We start from the raw sequence: 19,527 nt of genomic DNA, 5'->3' as shown, positions 1-19,527 counted from the left end.
CTCAGTGAAAAGCTAACACTATGAACAGCCAGAGAGGCCTTCTCTAACTTACAGCAGGCTGAGGGAAACTGACAGGAAGATACCTTTTTAAAAAAGTTTTCAGGGGCGCCTGGGTGGCTCAGTGGGTTAAAGCCTCTGCCTTCAACTCAGGTCATGATCCCGGGGTCCTGGGATCGAGCCCCGCATTGGGCTCTCTGCTCAGCGGGGAGCCTGCTTCTCCCTCTCTGCCTACATGTGATCTCTGTCTGTCAAATAAATAAATAAAATCTTATAAAAAATAAAATAAAATAAAAAATAAAAATAAAAGTTTTCATACTTCCTGGCTGCAGAGCCAAACAATGAACTGACATAACATCAACGTTCATATAATTCTTTACTCATTTTTTATTTAAAACTATCACGTGACTCTTGAGAGGCCAGTGTAATTAATTCTAGGAAAGCCTGAGAACTGGGGTATAATTTCAGAACTTCTACAAGTCATCCCGGAGCAGGCACTTCTTAAGAGACAACCACAGCAGCGACAACAACAAAACTCCACGTGACACACACGCATCCATCCCATGCCACAAAACTCCAGTGTCCGCACAGGTGACAATGCCAAGTGTCAGCAGCCAAGTCTACATGACTCACAGAGTCCACTCTCACACCGCAAACCATGGAGAAAACAGAATTGCGGTTTTAAGGCCATGGTTAACAAGGATCACACCTTTTACATTTCAAAAATTAGAGTATAAATTTGATAAGATATCCAGACCGTGAGTTCACACATAAATAAAAATGAGCAATCAACAGAAAATATAAGAAATGACCCTGGTGACAAATGCCTTGTCTCTTCCAATCGAGGGTCATACCTATTCAAAGCCAATCACATGAGGATGGAATCAGTAAAGGTCAATCAAAGGCAGGCTGAAACTCCAACTGTCTAGCTGACCTTCAGAGCTTGTGACAAATTGCTATCAGTCAATGTCAACTAATGACAGGAGCTCTTTGGCTAATCAATTGTTCTAAAAATGATCAAGAAAACTACTCACAGGACAGCTCATTTTCACATCAATGCCTATGAAGTATGAAAAGCTCATTTTTTGAGTTTTTAATAAGCTCATAAGTAAAGCAGTTACTTGGTAACAGAGGTCACCTTACAGAAAAAGACAGAACCTTTGTCTGCCTTTTACATATTCTTTTATTACCATATTATAGTAAAATTATGCCATGGATATGCCAGAGGGCTACATAACAAAGTAGGTAACACCTCATGCACTTTTGGAACAAATGCTTCTGTGTCGGAGGGAAATATATTTGGGAGTAAATAATTTCAGAGGCATTTTTCAGTTGCTTAAGATGAAAAACACTGACTTCCAGCTTCCCAGCAATGTCACCTAATAGTCAGAAGATGCACTCTCTGTGAAAATACTCACGGCCAAGTGCATGCCCCCTAAATATACAGTTACTGCTCTTTAGATGACAAAGTTATTTTTCTTTGTTTTGAGATGACCTGCTTTCATGATGCTAGAAGTCAAGAGAATGGGGAACAGAAAACAGTTACTCGCATTTGATGAGTCAATAAAAGGAAAGGTTGAATATACAGCATGGGTTGTTCTGGAAAAACAGTTCTCTGTCTATCCATCTCGTTCAACGTGTTTGATAAGTTAATGATATGGACCTTTTGATAACAAGGATTTGCTGAGTATAATAACTTCCCCTTCCTTTTTTACACCTGACTTTTCCCATCAGGAAATCATTTTCCTCTTCTGCCTGCCACTGCGCGCAAAGGCCACTCTTTAATCTGCAGCCCAACATGAAGTGTGACTAAAGTAACACACGAGGCTACAGTGGTCTAAGGGTGAAGGCCTGCGGTCACAATTATATTTTACTTTTCTCTCCGAAGCGTATTAGTCAAAAAGCATTAGGGCACCACTGAAATACAAGAAGTCCCCGCAGAAGTGTAAGACTTAACAAGTAAGTGTGAACAAATAGAGATCATTCAAGTTACCCTGACCAGTGGACAAATGGGATGAAAAAAACCCAAACAAACTTTTTTTTTTTTTTTTTGGATTCACAGGGTTCTGAGGTTCTTATAAACACTGTTTTAAAAATCAGTTGGGATTAAAAAAAAAAGAAGGCAAAGAAAACTGTTTCCAAACAAGCAGCGTTCACTTTGTGTTTTCATCTGAAAAACTGCAGATTACAGATTACATCCCAAACCTGAGTTGCGACGGTAGTTTTTCAAATTAAAATATCTTCTGTGGCCTCAACCACTCTCAAGTTGTCCATAGGAAAGAAATAAAGGAGGGAGGGCAACACTTAAGCCGAGCCATAATTGGAAGTATGTGAAAAATGAAGTGTCAGTTTGGTCAATAAAGGGCAAAGGTCAAGGGGAACTGCAGCCCAAACTCTGCAAGAAATGTGCTCATTAAGACATCCAATCAGAGCGCTCCTTCCCACCTATCCCATTATTCATCGGACAGCTGACTGTTTCAAATGCCCGGGTTTGGGCTGTTATTACTTTTCTTCTTCATGTAAAAAGGCAAGCTGGTATATAAATCGTTGCTTAGTCATCTGGAACGTAATGTGGCCCTTCCCTGCTGCCCCTCTCCCGGCTCCCCGCCCCCTCCCAGCCAGCTCTGCCTGCTGGTCCCCCAAGCCTGAAACAACTGCCTTCAGATTCCCTTCAATAATAAATGGGATTGCCTTCTGCCTGTAGGTTGCCTGAACTCACACAAAAGCTGGAGTTGGGGGGGGGGTACACTGGGAGGCATTGCAACTATCACACATTATTACAAAGAAATAGCAGTACTTTTCAATTATTCCTCTTTAAAGAAACATGCTGGTCTTGCTTTTTTATTTTTAAGTAGGAGCAAAGATACTATTGTTGAACTGAGTCCTGCCCCCCAAAAGGAGAAGTTCAGAAGTGGGTTTTAGAGGTTTCAGCAATCATTAAAGCCCTTTCAGGTTGAGATGTTTTATATCAAATTTCTTTTTTTTTTTTTTAAAGATTTTATTTATTTATTTGACAGAGATCACAAGTAGACAGAGAGGCAGGCAGAGAGAGAGAGACAGAGGAGGAAGCAGGCTCCCTGCCGAGCAGAGAGCCCGATGTGGGGCTCGATCACAGGACCCTGGGATCATGACCTGAGCCGAAGGCAGAGGCTTTAACCCACTGAGCCACCCAGGTGCCCCTTATATCAAATTTCAACATAGAAATAATACTTTCTCTTTTTTCTCACAAAAGAGGAAAATGAGATGAGCTTTAAATGGGGAATGCTCTGCAAGAGAAATGTCCTTATTTGTTTTGTATGCTCCTAGTTTCGATTCAATAAATCTGTGAATGAGTGAAATGGTATAGGCTCTTAATACGTAATACAAATTAATTATATCAATCATCACATTTCTCTGTGAATCTCTCATTCTACTTAACACTAGAATCTAGATTCTCACTCCCCAGCAGAGTATAACCCCCCTGACGCTAACGCTGACTCTGGCCTATTACCAGCTCCTTCACCATTACAGAGACAGGGACAGGCCTGGTACAAACACTGTTGAAAGAGGCCTCAACTTGGTAAGAGAAAGAGGGTTCATCAACGATCTGTTTTCCATTCCTCGCCACACGAAAGCACCAGAGAACACAGGCCTCAGGAGCATGGGCCCTAGAGTCACGCTGTATGGGTTCGGGTCCTGACTCTACTACTGACCCGTATATGACTTTGGGCAAGTTTCCTAGCCTCTCTGAACCTTTGTGATCTCTTTTACGAAGTGAGGGTTGGAAATGCCTACACTGACAGATAGCCCTTAACATGTTATTGTGTTATTTTATTGCTAGCATATACTCATCTCTCTTGACATTGAACCAAAAAAAAAAAAAGGAAGACACGTCCAAATGCAAACCATGGTCAGTCATAACCAAAACTGCTTGTGAGTTATAGGGTGACTATGGCAACCCTCTTGGGAAAGAGTCCAAATACGGTGGGGAGAGACACCAAATGTGCTTGGTGTTCTCCTGCTCCAAGCCACATGCTTCCTAGAGGAGACCCTGGTTCTGGTCAGTAGGGCAGCTGCACATGGTAGGAGAAAAAAGACAGAGGAAGGAGTCACGTGTCTGCCAATATGCACCTCATCTTATATGTGAGACCCCGCCTGGGGTCGTGAAAACAGCCCATCCTAATGGGGTCACGAAGCAAAGCCAAGAGACAAGATCCTGGAGTTGACTCTGACTGTTACTTCAGTATTTCTGAGCTTACTTTTTTTCTCTTCTGGAATGGGAAAGGGGCAAATAAGAGACAAGGATAAAATCAGGATCCAATGTCGTAGCTTCGGCAGTGCTCTGAGGAAGTGAAGGAGTACCCAGAATCAATGTCAGAGCAACATCACCAGAACCCCAACCAAATACAGGCGTGAGGCCTTCCTTTTCAATGCCAGCTTCAAGGAGCTTCACTGTCAAAGAATCACTTTCTGCAAACGGCCACAAGTGTTCACATTAAATGAAAGTAGAGACCATCAGAAAAGTTACCACGATAAACGGTTTGAGTTGGGGGGAAAGGAGTATTATGTAAATCATAAATAAACATCAAATCCCTGAAGAATAATAGTCTTTAGCATCTTCTTAATTATGTATCTTGCATGTACTCTTTTTAGAATGCCCAGCATTGGATTTTCTCTTTTATATTTTTATGATTAGATAAAAATTTGGACTAAAACTATTCCATCAACCACAACAGCTGCTAATTTGGCAAGTCATCGGGCACTCAAAATCCCCCAAATTGCTGGAAGCCTCACTAGGAATTGTCACTGTATTTTGAAATCTGTCAGAACATTACAAATTTCCTGAATGACTTCTTTTTTTTTTAAACTTTGAAAGTCCAAAAGAACAGGACTTGGTTGAGATATAGCCTGCTTCATGCCTATGTCATGCGCAGATAAAGTAACAGAAGACTAGAGCCTAGGGATTTCTTTTCTGTTTTTTGGTTTTTTGTTGTTGTTGTGCTTGGTTTTTTTTTTTTTGGTTTTTTTTTTTTTGTTTTGTTTTTTGTACCACAGGTGCCATAATGAAGTGGTGAAAAATGAAAAGGAATGAGGAAAAAGAAACACAGTACAAATAACACTGAGAGAAAGTTTTAAAATATATATTACTCCTGTCTGTGGGGGAAACACCTCTTTGGATATGTTCTTGACAGATTGAGTTATTTCTGTCTATTGGGTATGTATAAAGACATATTTATGGATTTATAAATCTTTTGAAGAGGGCTGTTATTTACCCAGTTGACTAAAATGGACTCAAACTGTGTAAATAACTATTCAGGACATGCATTACGGGCCAAACGCTGGCACAGCTTACATATCTATGGCTGCCAGAAAAGGCAGGCAGGGCAAACATGGAAAAGCCACTGTGCACAGTTAATCTGAAGGCTGCACAAAGACCCAGCTCCACAGGTCTCAGGGATGAAAAAAGGTTTAGAAGGGTCACGGTTGGCATGGAAATGCACAGATGTAGTAGCAGCAACACTTGCAGGCATCATTCTGCATTTAGCCAGAGAGAAAGCACACTGCCCAGGAGGAGAAGCCACAGAGAAGGGCAGGTAAGACCACAGGAGGGCCTTCTGTGCCTCGGCTCTCAAGGTGTTGGGTGGGGGCTGGGGGGGAAAGTCTACACAGAAGGCTTCTTTTGGATCACAGTGGGAGTCATTGGCTTCATTCCTCAGTGGAGAGCCAAGAAAGAGGGCATGAGGAGAACAATCTTAGACAAATAATCAGGAAACTGAAATTTGGGGTCTGATGCTGCCCGAGACCCAAAGCTCTCAGTGCATCCATACCTTATTTTCCTCCTCTGTCAAATGGGGCCAGGATTGTTTTAGAAAGGCTCAACGGAGCTCATTCAGATGATATCATTTATGGGAAAATTCTTTTAAAAAAAAAAAGCAGAATAGGTGGTGATCTGATGTGAAAAGTACAAAAGAGAAATAATGTAATTAGAAAACTCAGGTAATGTAAAGAGACATGTCTCCAGGTTACGATCAAATTCCTTATTAAATTGGCCTTTGGATAACACTTGTTGAAGGAAAAGGAAACATGCAAAATTCCCAATTCCCTGTTATGACATGTCACAGGGGAAGAACTAGGACAGGGCCTTTGGCCTCTCAAAATCCTTTCATCAGATTACGCTGGAGAAAGCACATATGCTACAATTTTACATTCAAGTCCGTTTCAGCAGTTCGCAAGCTATCAAAGCAGCAGCTAAGCTACCTGCCTGTTCCTAGATGATAGATCATATATATATATTTTAAAGCAAGAAACGAAAAAGAAAAAGAAACAAACAGATAAAACAAGAGGCTATGACCTCATGTAGCAATTTTGGAGTACAGGAAGAAGAATTTAGATCCCTTTTCCACCTTTTTGGAAACTCATGGAAGAAGCTGAAAATAGGGCTTCCTATTGAAAGTGCCGACATCACCTTAGTTCTAGCCCCGGGAGCCTCAACACCATCACACATACATACACACACTTGAAAGAGAAAAGGCCCCATGGATTTATGCTGCATATCAGTTTCCAGTAAAAGTCAGAGGTCAGAGGTTACATGTTTCTGCCTCAGCTCTCAACGCGTTTACTATCGTGGGCTCCATTTTTTACTACACTCAGAGTTGTGGTGAAGTCAGCAACTTTCCTTTGAACAATAAAATATCTCAGATGCTTAAAATTCTATGTGTAGAAGTTATTCCCAGTCCAAGTAGCATACACGTGCCTTAAAAAAAAAAAAAAGGCTTTCCTAGTTTTGTTTTCCAATTAATGATGTCAAATTCATTTTAGACTTTGCAAATCTAATTGGTCCAGCCCAATGTATGTGAGAAAACAAAATTCTTTTGTTGTCTAGTGGCACGCCATCATCACACCGGATTTTAAAGTATGCACGTACTGTGGGCTCAGAGTCAACTTTAATAAAGCCGTCTTTTTATATTCAAATAGAGAATACGCTCTTAAGCTTTGGTTGCGCTAACTGAACGCAAAATTCCTCTGCAGTGGGTCTCACTGAAGGCAGCACAAGACATCTGAATACCCATTCGCCTTTTCGCTGAAGATGAACTACATGTTAAAACTTTCTTTCCTACTAGTCACGGTCAGACGTGCATAGCCATGGACGCCCAAGTACACACACAGGTATGTGCATTCAAGGAACAGGACGAGCTAAATGGATCTGGCTTCTTTTCATTTCTCCCTAATTCCCTGTAGTCTGACTTTGCAATGAAGTCAAGCACTTAAGAGATTCGGATAAGCAAATCCGGAAAAAAACAGCCTCAACCCGGTGGAGAGGGAAGCCCAGTATGGGTTCCCAAAAGGCTACGGCCTTCTAAGCATCTGAAGACATCACTGACTTGGAATCATGAAAGATGTTTCTTCATGATCTCTTGAGAAGCCTCTAAGGGCAGGTAATAAAAATACTTTTTTTATTTGTATCGCAGGGTAATAGTGCGCATGCTCTTTACACACACTTGAACTTCTAATCTCCTCTAATCTTGCCCCCAGTCAATTCACCGACCCTGTTTTCTGGAGGTGAGCAGGTGATGGCCAGTTAGGCAGCTGGGGTGGCACAAAAGAAGAAAGGGTCTGGAGGAACAAATAAGAGAAGCTGATTCCCCTACTCTAAAGGGCTTATGTTCTAGGAGAAACTGGATTAATAGGAACTAACTAGACATTTCTGATTTTTCAACCCTTAAAAATGAAACGAGTAGCACGAGAGAATGAGAACACCTCTCCTACCTTGCTCACTGCTGTTATCCCCACTGTGCGATGTGTGGCCGCCACTGGAAGGGCCCGGGGTTCCTCCCGAACGAGTCGATGCTGTGTCATCGTGATCTCTGTTCCAAGAGGGCTGTAGGGGCACAAATCAGAAATCCAAATAGAGTGGTCTGTTAACACTGGTCCAGTGGGATCCCATCATACAGTGACGAAGCCAGGGAAGCCTAGGCCGGACGGCCAACCCACCTTTCCCGTTCCCCTCCGCAAACGGCGCCAGCTCGGAGCTACGTTGGCACATTTAAAATTGGCCAGTTTCTGCCTCTGAGCTAAAATAATATCTACGAATAGTTATTCTATAAGTAATTGTATGCTTTATTACCAAGGAAAACAAAAACGTTCCAGGCAAAGACGTGGGGGCGGGGAGTGCTGCCACTTGATTCTGACTATATTTTTAACGTCAACAAACCCTCTGGCACAACAGTCTGCTCCTGTTCTGAAAATGCAAAATGAGAGCAGTGGTCTCTAACACTGCGGTTTACAGAGGCCTCTGATTCACCCTGGAAGACAAACATGGCAGAGCTTTTAAGACTCACAATTAGGCCGGGGTCCATAATAGCTAGTATGTGTCAGCTGTTTGCCGGATGGTACATGGCAAATGGACCAGGCACAGGGACAAAAAAGGAATGAGAATAACAATAGATTCACATGGACTGTGTACACTCAGCCCCATGCCGAGCCTTCTTGTACTATTGAACGGAAAACAGATGTTGCTTCTTATCACTGGGTGCATTTGAAAGTAACATTCAGATAGGAAAAATTGGCAGTAAATTAAATTCTTGGGGAAAACAATCATGGCAACACTTCTCCCAAATCTCCCTTTATCACCAGAAAAGATTTTAATTAGCTTTTAGCGCTAGGTTTCAAAAACAGTCTTATGAGTCACTGGTCATCCCGCACGGTAGGAATGATGCAGAAAAGAAAGCTGGTCCTTGGCTGGGAAGTGGTGTTTGTCTCCAAGATTATTAGTGGCAAGGCAGGATGATCTTGTGTGTAAAATAGGCCCACCTCGTCTCAATCCCAGGCTGTCCCCGTTCATGGCTGCGTAGTAGTAAAGTCTACTGACCCTCCCAACGCTTTGAATGTGCCCAGCAAAATCAGAGTGCTCTTCGCTTCTGTCTCGAGAAGTACTTCCGTGTCCCAGAGAAGATAAGAAAGGCTGAGGGGTCAAAATGTCTGTGACACCCAGAGAAAGAAAGGGGAAGAGCCCAGGCGTGCTGCGTACCAATCAAAGGGAAGAGTCCCCGTTCCTGAAGAGGAATGCCTGCCTGCCACCCACTCTACAACCTTGGCCAGAAGACTAACGTGGCCCCCCAGAATGAAGCAGAGTTGCAGAAAGAGCCACCACTTGTGTGTCCAGCTCAACCATTATGCATATTCTCAAAAATGGTGCTAACTGATCCGCTGATGCTGGGATGGAAAGATAGGCGCGCCGTGAGAGGGGAGCTTTTGACAAACACGCATTCTGCAGCATGTCAGGAGAATGCTGGAAGACGTAATCTGGAACACATGCTCAGAATGCAAACAGTTAATGCATAAATTTTCAGTTTGTACAACTGCAGCTCTAAAAGGGGGACTTGTTTACTCAGAGCTCTGCAGAAAGAATGGTACAGCGCCCAGGGGACAGACAATGCCAGGCACAAAACCCCGGTGCCTCGACATGTAAAAGGATGTTTTTCTATGTGCTACAAATCCCACTTGAAAATATAATTAGAAGGAGAAAATGGCAAAGTATTGCATTAACTGTAATTGAACAAAAGACCGGCAAGGCATGTGGGAGGCTGCAAGAACCCGTGGGAGTTTCAGGATGCATGAGATCCTGCGAGTGACATCTCCTGGGCTCTCTCATTTTATTTATGTTGTCCCTCACTACTATTGTTGACTGGTGATCTGACTCGTAATTAATAGAAAGGCTACCGAGAACAAGCTAAAATACAGAGCAACAGAATAACCTCATCAGAAGCAAGTTTGTTAATCTGATTAAGACTAGGACTCCAGAAAGGTGACTTAGAACCCAAGAATTATTCCATGTTATACAGGAAACTGTCCTCCTTTATGCTACAACAGACCTGATATATTCACTATCTTTTAATGAGCTCCACTGATTTATTCAGCTCTGCTCTGCTCCCTCCCCCACTTTTCTACTGTGCAGGATGTAGATTAATTCAATGCTTAATTGTTTAGTAAATTCAATTTTCCACATTCTATTCTGCATAGCTTTAGCTAAGGTTCTTAAATCTTCAGCAGTGAGCCCTGAGCCCAGTGTTTGTGATCTGTGCCTACCTTTTTTCATCACCATTTTTCTTCATCCACCACTTAATTCACCATGAAAAGATTTTCCTTGCTGGAAATTCTGATTCCGCTATGATCTGTGAGGCATTCCGATTCATTGCATTTTCATTGTGTTGGGTCTTAGATGCCGGGCTCCTCTTTTCTCACAGCTATCGCCACATTATACAGGCATTCATGCAAGAAATGTTGGATTCCACCTCAGTTTATCCAAATTTTGTGCAACCTATATGTTTAAATTTGTGTGTTCACCAAAGGTAGGAGCCAATATTTTCCACCTAATACCACTCTTCTCGCTGCCTTGCTTTTCCAGAGAGGCCTGTGAATACTGAATGCCCTTCTCTGAAATGAAATCTAACTTTTGTGGTCCTCTCTTGAATTAGCATTTTGGGTATTAGCATTTCAAGAATGGTATAGTCATACAAAACTGAGCATTAGGAGAAATCCACAAGGTTACCAAAACAGAACAAGAATTATGTTTAGTTCAGTTCATTAAGCATGATTAAAGTCTAAGTATCAGAAATAGCTCATGAACTCTTCTGGCATAAATATGTAAGACAGCCCTAATCAGAAAGAACTCCCCCAAATTCCAACTACCCGAGAATCTCAGTTACAATAACATATCTCTGTGACTCTCTGTGGTTACACCAAACAGCATCATTATTATTTTTAAAATAAAATATGTGCATATGATTATGTACATATATCTGTGAAGTTGTGAGTTGCTTGGGGCCACTTGTAAAGTAAGGCTGACAGGATAAAATCAATGATGCATTGCATTAGATGTATAGCAAACTATAGTCATGGTTCTGAATTAAGTCCCAAAGAGGCTTTTTTCTTCAGTGTATGTAATTTCAGAGTAATTCATACCTATGTTCCCATCTATTAGAAATCTATTAGGACAAGAGGTCCTAACCTGAAGTCCAGAGACCTCCTAAAGACTTTGGGGTGGGTTGGGGGGTCTTGTTTTAGCAATAATTGTGTTTATGGGCATACTTGCATTTTTTTCCCCTGGAGAGAATGTCCATAACTTTTCATCAGATTGTGAAAGGGGTATGTGATTCTTTAAAAGACTGAGAACCACCACTCTAGGAGACACTCACAGGGCTAGATGGAAAAGCCAGAGCTGGAGACACCTTCAAGATCGCGGAGTCAACACTTTAACCTGACACTGAGACCCAGTGGTCCTCCAGACATCATTTCTTTTGTCATAAATGGAGGCAGCCAGTGAGAAGCTTTGCTCCATCAGGAAGTTCTTGGTCACTATATAAATATATAGCATACAAACTAGTTTCATTTCCTTCTAATTTCTACTCACATTTTGTCTAGTTGTGGAGCCCCAAAAGACAGCCATTTTAAATATGTGGTACAAGCATATGATTCTCCCCATGCTTTCTCTCTTCAAAGGGTTGAACACTCCCATGCCTTCTATCATTTCTCAAGAATGCTTGGAAATAAGGGTTTTTTTAATGATGCTATGCTAAGATTCATCGAGTGGTATTTTTTTATTTATAAGGCAATTATAGTGCTATCTGGTAGTCAAATAGAGGCAATGACCTCCTTGACCACAGGCTCCTCTACGGCAAGGATAATATCTGGATCTTCCCTTTCTCAGCTCAGCACAATGTACGGTGCATGCTCTGTTCTCAGTCAAGGCTTAGGGAACTAACCTGAATCATTCATCGTTTACTGCCCACCAATATTCCAAGAGATGAACTGCAACTTCCCAAACTATCCTTCCTCCTGAATGAAGTTATCTATTGGTAACTTTTCCTCTCTCCATCTTTTCCATCCCTTTACCATCTATGCCTTAACTTGGGCCATAACTTCTGGTCTTCATATCACTTTTCATGTTTTCATTAGACAATTCCTTTCACTACCGTAATTCGAGTTCTCACCCATATGCCACAAAATTTGTGTTTCTGGATCTCTTCTTTGGTCTTTAGACTTGTATGCCCAACTATCTGCTAAACCCTCTCCATGAAAAGACATTCACCTCACTCAACAAGTCCAAAGCTAAATTCTTCATCTCCCGACCAAAATCCTATTTATTCTTCTTTGTTATTGATCCCAGTAGGTATAACCCCATCTATCCATGGTATAAACTGAAGGACCATCCATGACACCTATCCCCCTCCCCCAGACATCCAATCAGCCATCAAGTCTTGTTCATTTTTACCCCTAAGTCGTTCGCAAATAAATCTCTCATTTTTTACCTTAGTGATTGCTGGTCTTATTCAGGCCCTCCCAGCTTTAAAGAGTTGATTCATATCACTTCCCAGTTCAATCTCACTAGAGTTGAGGACAGAGCTGGTCACTCTTGCTTGCCGTTGTATCCTGCCTATCAAGTTCAGTGCCCAGTACTTGGTTGGTACTCAGGAAATGTTTGTTGAATGAATGAATGAACAGCTCCCTACTGCCTACAGAATACTACCTCTGGGGTCCTTAGCCCTCATAGAGTATGCCCTCATAGTCCACCCCCTGGGGACCATTCCTCAACCTGTTTCTAGTGCTCTAGCACGTGACTTCTGAAAGATACATTCTGCCCGTCCCTCCAGGCCAATTGTCATCCTCTCCCACTACCACCCCCCACCCTAGCCCTAGCCCCTAATTACTTCCTACTTGTTAATTAAGTTACAGCTCAGATAACACCTCCCCCAAAAAGCCTTCCCAGATACACATGCGCGCACGTGCGCGCGTGCACACACACACACACACACGCAACTCTTCCCCCAGGATGTACACAAAGCACCACATGAACACTTCTGTCATTTCATTCCCACATTGTTTTGCAGTGACCCGTAGAATTCTATACTATGAATGTTTTGAAGTCCCGAACTATATCTTATTCATCTGTATGCCCTCCATCCCAGGAAAGTGTCTGTAACAAAGTAAATACAAATATATTTCTGAATGAACAAATGAATAACTTAAGTGATATGTAGAAGGCTCCTGTGTTAAACTGTCATCTGATACTGTGATCTCCGATATTAAATATCATAAAACATCTGAAAAAGGTTTGTACAATTTAAAAACATCTCATACACTTGCATTCACACAAACACACACCACCATATATATATATATATATATATATATACACACACATATATATATATTAGGAACGCCTGGGTGGCTCAGTTGGTTAAGTGTCTAACTCAATTTTGGCTCAGGTCAGGATCTCAGGGTTGTAAGACTGAGCCCCACGCTGGGCTCCCTGTTCCACATGAAATCTGCTTGAGATTCTCTCTCTCCCTTTCGTTCTGCCCCTTCCCCCTCAAAGAAATAAAATCTTTAAATATATATATAGTTATATAAGTTATATATAAGCATATATATTATATATAATATATGTAAAATCTTTTTATATATTATATATTTTTACATTTTTATTTATATACATTTACTTATATATATAAATACTCAGTTGCAGTATAACACAGTCAAAAGAAAGGAAATTTGAGAGTAGCCATATCCCAACTTCAAATCTGGCTGCACCATTTACATGGTTTTAGACAAGTCACATCCTCTCTAACTCTTGATATCCTAATCCATAAATGGGGACCAAAAAAGACTCCTTTGCCAATCACATTTCAATGAAAAAATAATAAAAATCCTCTGTAGGCATAACATATGTCTATTTCCAGGCATGCAGCAAGCACTCAATAAATGACAGCTACTAAAGTTTGTAATTTAACAACATAGGTTGACCCAGTCAAACCTGAAATATCTACATACAGGTGTGCTCAGTTTACAGACCTTTGGAAAGAATAGCTAACCTGAGCTGACTTAGTGTACAGTTTGGTATGCCTTGGGCTATCTCCCAGCTGGTGTGTGCTCAGGGAATGCACACTGATCTTATTTTCACCTTCAAATAACATGATTTTACAGGTGGTTTGCTCCTCCCCACCCCATCAGGTTTAATTTGATGCCTAATATTTATAAATCGCTTTACAGTATACATAGCATTTTGACATATTTTCTCTCTTGGTCGTTCATCACGTCAGCATGATGTTAGAATCATTTTTTTCCCCAGACCGAAAAATAGTGGGGTTTTGTTCTTCAAAATTTCTACCCTACCAGTCCCATTCAAAAAGGTAGATAAATGAGAGTGTGGTGATCTTGAGATTGAAGAGGTCAGCCAGCAGCTATGTAGAAATTGATGAAATAATCACAGGGTTCAAAACGTGAGGTTGGTCTGCACCTACCCATAGGTGGTTTCCTCTTTGGGAAGTACATTTACTTTTTCAAACCACCGGGGTCTCTTTAGCAAATGATCTCTAGTGGCCTGAAAGAGCTGGCTTGTCTCCCAGCGTGAACAATGCAGTCCCTCCAGACCAGGGGAGTCTCCAGGCCACATTGGGAACTCACCAACGTGCGCGATATTCCTGCGCACACACGCTCACGTTCCCACACCTGCAGGGTCTGTACAAACGTTCACACTCAAGGGTCTGCCCTTGTCCCTGAGCCACGGCAGACAGGGCTGCTGACGGCCACCGTCACACATACACACACACACACACACACACACACACACACACACACAGAGCCAGGGTGGCCACATCTACTTAGTCCCCTCCCCTAGACCTTGCACTTCTGTCTCAACAGTGTCTCTCAGGACCCTTAAAGGCACAGAACTTCAGTGGAAATGATGCCTTATATGTCTCCCAATCAACAAGCTATGGGAGAAAAGGGGGCCAGAGAGATCCATACACAGAGAGAGGAAGAGAGAAGGGTTCGAGCACTGCTATAAAAAGGGATACATGTTGATCAGGGAGTACTTGAAGTTGAGAAATTGGAAGTACTAGGATTGCTTTATTTATGAGTTATTTAAAGTCTGATAGGCTAAAAGCCCTATTTAAAAATGTTGGTGGCCCCCGTTTGCATCTGCCAGATTACCCAAATATACAGTATAAGCATTCAAGTCAATCAACCATCAAACAGCACCCACACTTTGCTAGAACCCTGGGTAAACCCTGTTCTTCTCAGAACACACTTCTTGGAGGCTATGTCTCCCCAACTTCAAATTCAGGTCATTCAGATTAAAAGTATAAAATTCTTTACACACATTTCAAAAAAAAGAAATCCCTGGAAATCATTAAGCAAATTCATTTCAACATGACAAGTTTGGGCAGTGCATTTTGTTTTAACACAGTGAAACTGTCCTCTTACCCTTTAAGCTTTTAGATAGTTTTAAATACCAGAAACTCACAGATTAATACTCGAGTGCACACACAGACTGTGGATTCAAGGGCCACATTAAAAAGTGCTTGGGAATGGTGTGCTACTAAAACCTCTTCTAAGTTCACACTCAATCCTGCTGAAAGATGATAAAGTCAAGGAGGCAAGTGTTGTGCTGGGTGAAGACTGGTGGTGGTCTGAGGTGTCCCTCAGGGTGGCCTACGCCGGCTGCAGGGAGGCCCACTCTCCACAAGATTATCTCCCTCACACACTTCTTCCGACTTTCTCCTTCAACTCTCCTCCTTTTTCTCATTTCCTTCCCTCTCCCGCCCCCACTCCTTCTCCTTCGCCAAGTCTGTAGGCCTGCCAGGGTCCTCTTTGAGCCCCTTTCTAATGCTGCAATAAAATGTGCTTATTAATACCCCACTTCACAGAGGCCTGATGGGTAATTTTGGTAACTCAGGGCAGATGGTAAATTAGGGGTGAGACAGTGGAAATCCAGCATCCCCACTCAGAATCCACGGCCCTCACCAAGACACCACACTTCCTCTTCCAGCCCTACCATCCTTGCCATTGCGAACTTTTAATATAGAAACACATCTCAATGATTATCCAATTATCCCTTAGTTACATTGCTCACCACGTCGGAGCCAGCTGGTATCGTCGCACATGGCATAGGGTGTCTAACTCACCACCCAATAAGGCAGATTTCTAAAAACTTCCTAAAACTTAGCAACTCTGATGTATTGTTTTAAATATATATATTTATTTAAAGGTATTATATATAAAATAATACATATATATTTAGGTATCTACGATTGTACAATGGTAGTGGCAGCTAGTTTGTGAAGGCAGAGACAGCGTCTGTTAAATTGAGTTCTAGATTTTCTACTTCTCACGTACCACAAATAAAACCTACAAAAATGATAATTTTTCAAACACTGAATCCTCTATCTCTGTGTAATGAGGCATGTAGAGAGGAGGAGAAGAATTTTTGTGCTTTTTTGCCTTTGGTGAAAATTCTCCAAGGAGTAATTTCATCTTTAAATGAGAAGTTTTGTATCAGGTGATTGTACGAGCTCCAGAAATCCCCAAAGCCTCAGGTTCAAGCATGGGGAGATGCACCAGTTCACACTCCCATGTACGCTCAACACTCCCATGTACACAGCAACCTACACACGTCGTGTGCACGTGGAAGAAGGCCAAAGAATGTGGAAAGGAACTACTTTAATTCTTTAATTAGGTTGTGATGAAATTTAAAGCAGTTTGGCAGTTAGATGCAGCTTTAAAAATCTACCAGCCCTTAAATATCTTGCCTGCTCTCTTGCCAATGCCCATGCCTAGCTCCCCTTCCCAGGCCCCAGGGCTGGCCGCTGTGGCAGGTGTGAAGGCGGTGGCGTTAAGAGGCCAGACCCAGCACACTGGGTCACTTTGCCCATGCTCCTTAAGATCTGACTTTCGCAGCCTGATATCTTTTAGGACTCAACTCTGACACTCTCAGGTTATTACGGACCTGCAGAGTGGAATTAATTCATCCACGACATTAAAAATGAAATCGGTAAGGCTAAGGAAAAACTCTACAGGTATAAAACACCACCCAAAATATTCCAAAAGCTTTCCTCATGAAATCCACACAGCACTGATACCTGTGGCCCAATGTGTCTACATCAAGAACCAAAGCAAGCAGCATTTCTTGGTGACCCCACCGTGATCTCAGAAGATAACACAGATTCTCACACAGGGCAGGTACACTCCAACAATGACATGGGGAAAGAATAATTACTACCAAAGGGAAACTACTACCAAGGGATAACAAGCAGTTTTACCCAAACCTCATAACTGGAAAGTTGATGAGTAATTTAGAAATTATTTGGGTGCCCTGAATGTTCAAATTCTACTAAGCAGTTTGTTGTGGAGAAAAATCTCATGAACGGAAGAGACAATAAAGCCTTATTACACTAGGAATCTTAGTGGAAATACTTATTTATGTTTCAATAATCTCTCTTTTTCCTGTGCCATTGTATTCTGGCTGGCACGCAATTAATAAAAGTAAACCCTTATATTAAATGACTAACGATTCTATATACTTCTACTCCTGAAATATCTGTGAACTGTAATTCAGAATTAAAACGTTTAAACAAACAAACACTCTAATCCAACCGGCACCATTGTATCTCCAAATATTTGTATGTAAATATTTCAAACCATACTCCTTATTTATCTTCTGAGAGCTTTCTGCTGAAATTCAGATTATTTTCTATCGTTTCTATTTAGGAGTGACAGAAGAATCTGTAAATTATATGCCAGTATTACCTGATGTTATAAAATCCCTTTTGTAAGACTGCTTGCTTCCTAATGTTTTATTTTACATTTGAAACTCAGTATTCAGTGCTCCTCATTCTGCAAACAAATTATGATGAAATAAACGCAAAAGTGTCTTATGTAAAACAACATCAAACCACAAATTTTCCAGGCAACCATCCTAGCAAAAAGAACATCCTGATAATGCAAAAACATTGTATCCTTAGCATGAGAAGATAATAAGCCCTTGTAAGCAACTGGTCACTAACTATGAAGCATTTGCACTCAGAAGTGTGGAGAAAAGTATGTAGCTCCAGATCTGCCCATAACTGTTACTTGAGGTTGAACCTGAAAGCGCATCTGTAGTGATTTTGAGTACTATTTCAGGACACAACTGAGTGTCCAGTCTCCTTTTACACTATGAGGACATCAGAATAATAGTGACCCCACCTAATAAGAATTAAAAAGACATTTTCCTTAAGCTCTATGATTATAAAATGGTCTATAAAATAGCACCTCATTAACAACCACCCTATCTTCCCTCCCCAAGTCAAACTCGTGCTGCTGAAGGTTAGGCAGAATACAAGGGGATAAAGCATCATTTAATATGCTGTTTATTTAAGGTTTCTGGTTTTAAACACTCTACATTCATTCATATTTAGTTGTCACAGTAACTCCATATGATGGGTTCCTTATCCCTGTGTTATAGATGATGACACTGAGGCTCATGGCCAGAGCAGTGCCTTATCCTCTCCCAGAAAAGCCTAGAGTCAAATACCAGTGCTCTGGCTCTAAATTATATATATCTTATTGAAACACTCCCAGCCTGAGAGGTTGTATAACTAAAAGTTACAATCAGTACACTTAATTGCTCTTTCTCAAGTGTTTCTGAAATCTCTTCTACCTCTAAACTCTCAAATCAGAAAATCCACAATTCTGACATGAGAAGAAGAAAAAAACAATTCAGCCAAGATCTACTCTTGTTTGTTTTTTTTTTTTTTCCCTTATAGCATTATACTTTGAACAAAAGAATCATGGAAATTTACATATACCACTGATTTGCACTAACAATTAGCTAGAGGATATTCTCCAATTTCCCTGTGGTTTTTTTCAGAAGCACTTCCAGCTTTTTAAATTTTCAGCCAAATTGTATTTTCAAAGAATCTGTCATTCTTCAAGGATTTTTGAATCCTTGAGCAAGCTCTCTCTCTCCCTTTCCTTCATTATTTATCCTGGGTGAAATCATCAGAAAGGCCTTTCTCAAGGCATTCTGAAATTTCATTTACATTTCTGATTCTTAGAATGGCCAAGTTCTCTACATTTCAAGTCACTTAACTGAGAGACCAACGTAGGTGGCTGTGAACTCAAGAAGCAGGAGTCTGAGTTTTACTATTGGTTCACTTTTCAAGGGGTTCCAGTTCATGGGAATGCCATTCTTCAGCCATATGCAAAGCTATTATTCTGGGGCTGTTCATACTATTTTAGCAGTTATCGAGTATGTGGAGTATTAGACGTATACTCCAAGTGAAAAAAGCCCCATAATTGATTTCTTAATGTTTTATTCTCCTCTTTCTCTATTGGCACGTTCTTTACATGCCCTCAATAAATATTAAACACTCAAACAACTCACTATTAGGGTGGCAAGCAAACCTTCAGAATGTCGAAACAGAAGAGTGAAGAACAATGCATCTAATTGAAATGCCAGGGTAATTTGGAAAATCAAATTGAGTTGCTGCAAATTCCAAATTCCAGAATAAAAATGTTTATACTCCCTCAAATGCAGATTGTTACTGGCTCTGAATAATTATCAGAATAGAAAATACTCGAACACCGACAATACACTTGATATGCATGGAACAAGCACAGTCTAGATGTCTCCATTATTCTGCACAAGGAAGTGCGGGACACAAGGAGTCTGATATTTTTCTTGGTGATTTTGTTCTCAAATACGGCTAACAAAATCCCCAAATGTGGTGA

At 41.2% G+C, this 19,527-nt stretch overlaps 1 protein-coding gene across 5 annotated transcripts in view; it reads right to left on the bottom strand.

The window, feature by feature from the left end:
* The window catches only part of LOC111148024 (Meis homeobox 1), a 134,111-nt gene that overhangs the window by 97,423 nt on the left and 17,161 nt on the right, over positions 1–19,527 (bottom strand). For all 5 annotated transcript variants that reach the window (XM_022504370.1, XM_022504374.1, XM_022504373.1 and 2 more), the window contains one exon: positions 7,744–7,855. In XM_022504370.1, the coding sequence (XP_022360078.1) occupies positions 7,744–7,855 (112 nt within the window). The remainder of the gene's footprint in view (positions 1–7,743; positions 7,856–19,527) is intronic.

The sequence above is a fragment of the Enhydra lutris genome, unplaced genomic scaffold (assembly GCF_002288905.1).
Source record: "Enhydra lutris kenyoni isolate GAN:26980312 unplaced genomic scaffold, ASM228890v2 scaffoldscaffold18, whole genome shotgun sequence".
Lineage (NCBI taxonomy): Eukaryota > Metazoa > Chordata > Mammalia > Carnivora > Mustelidae > Enhydra > Enhydra lutris.
The sequence above is the reverse complement of the archived record's forward strand: the minus strand, read 5'-3'. Positions and strand labels throughout refer to the sequence as shown.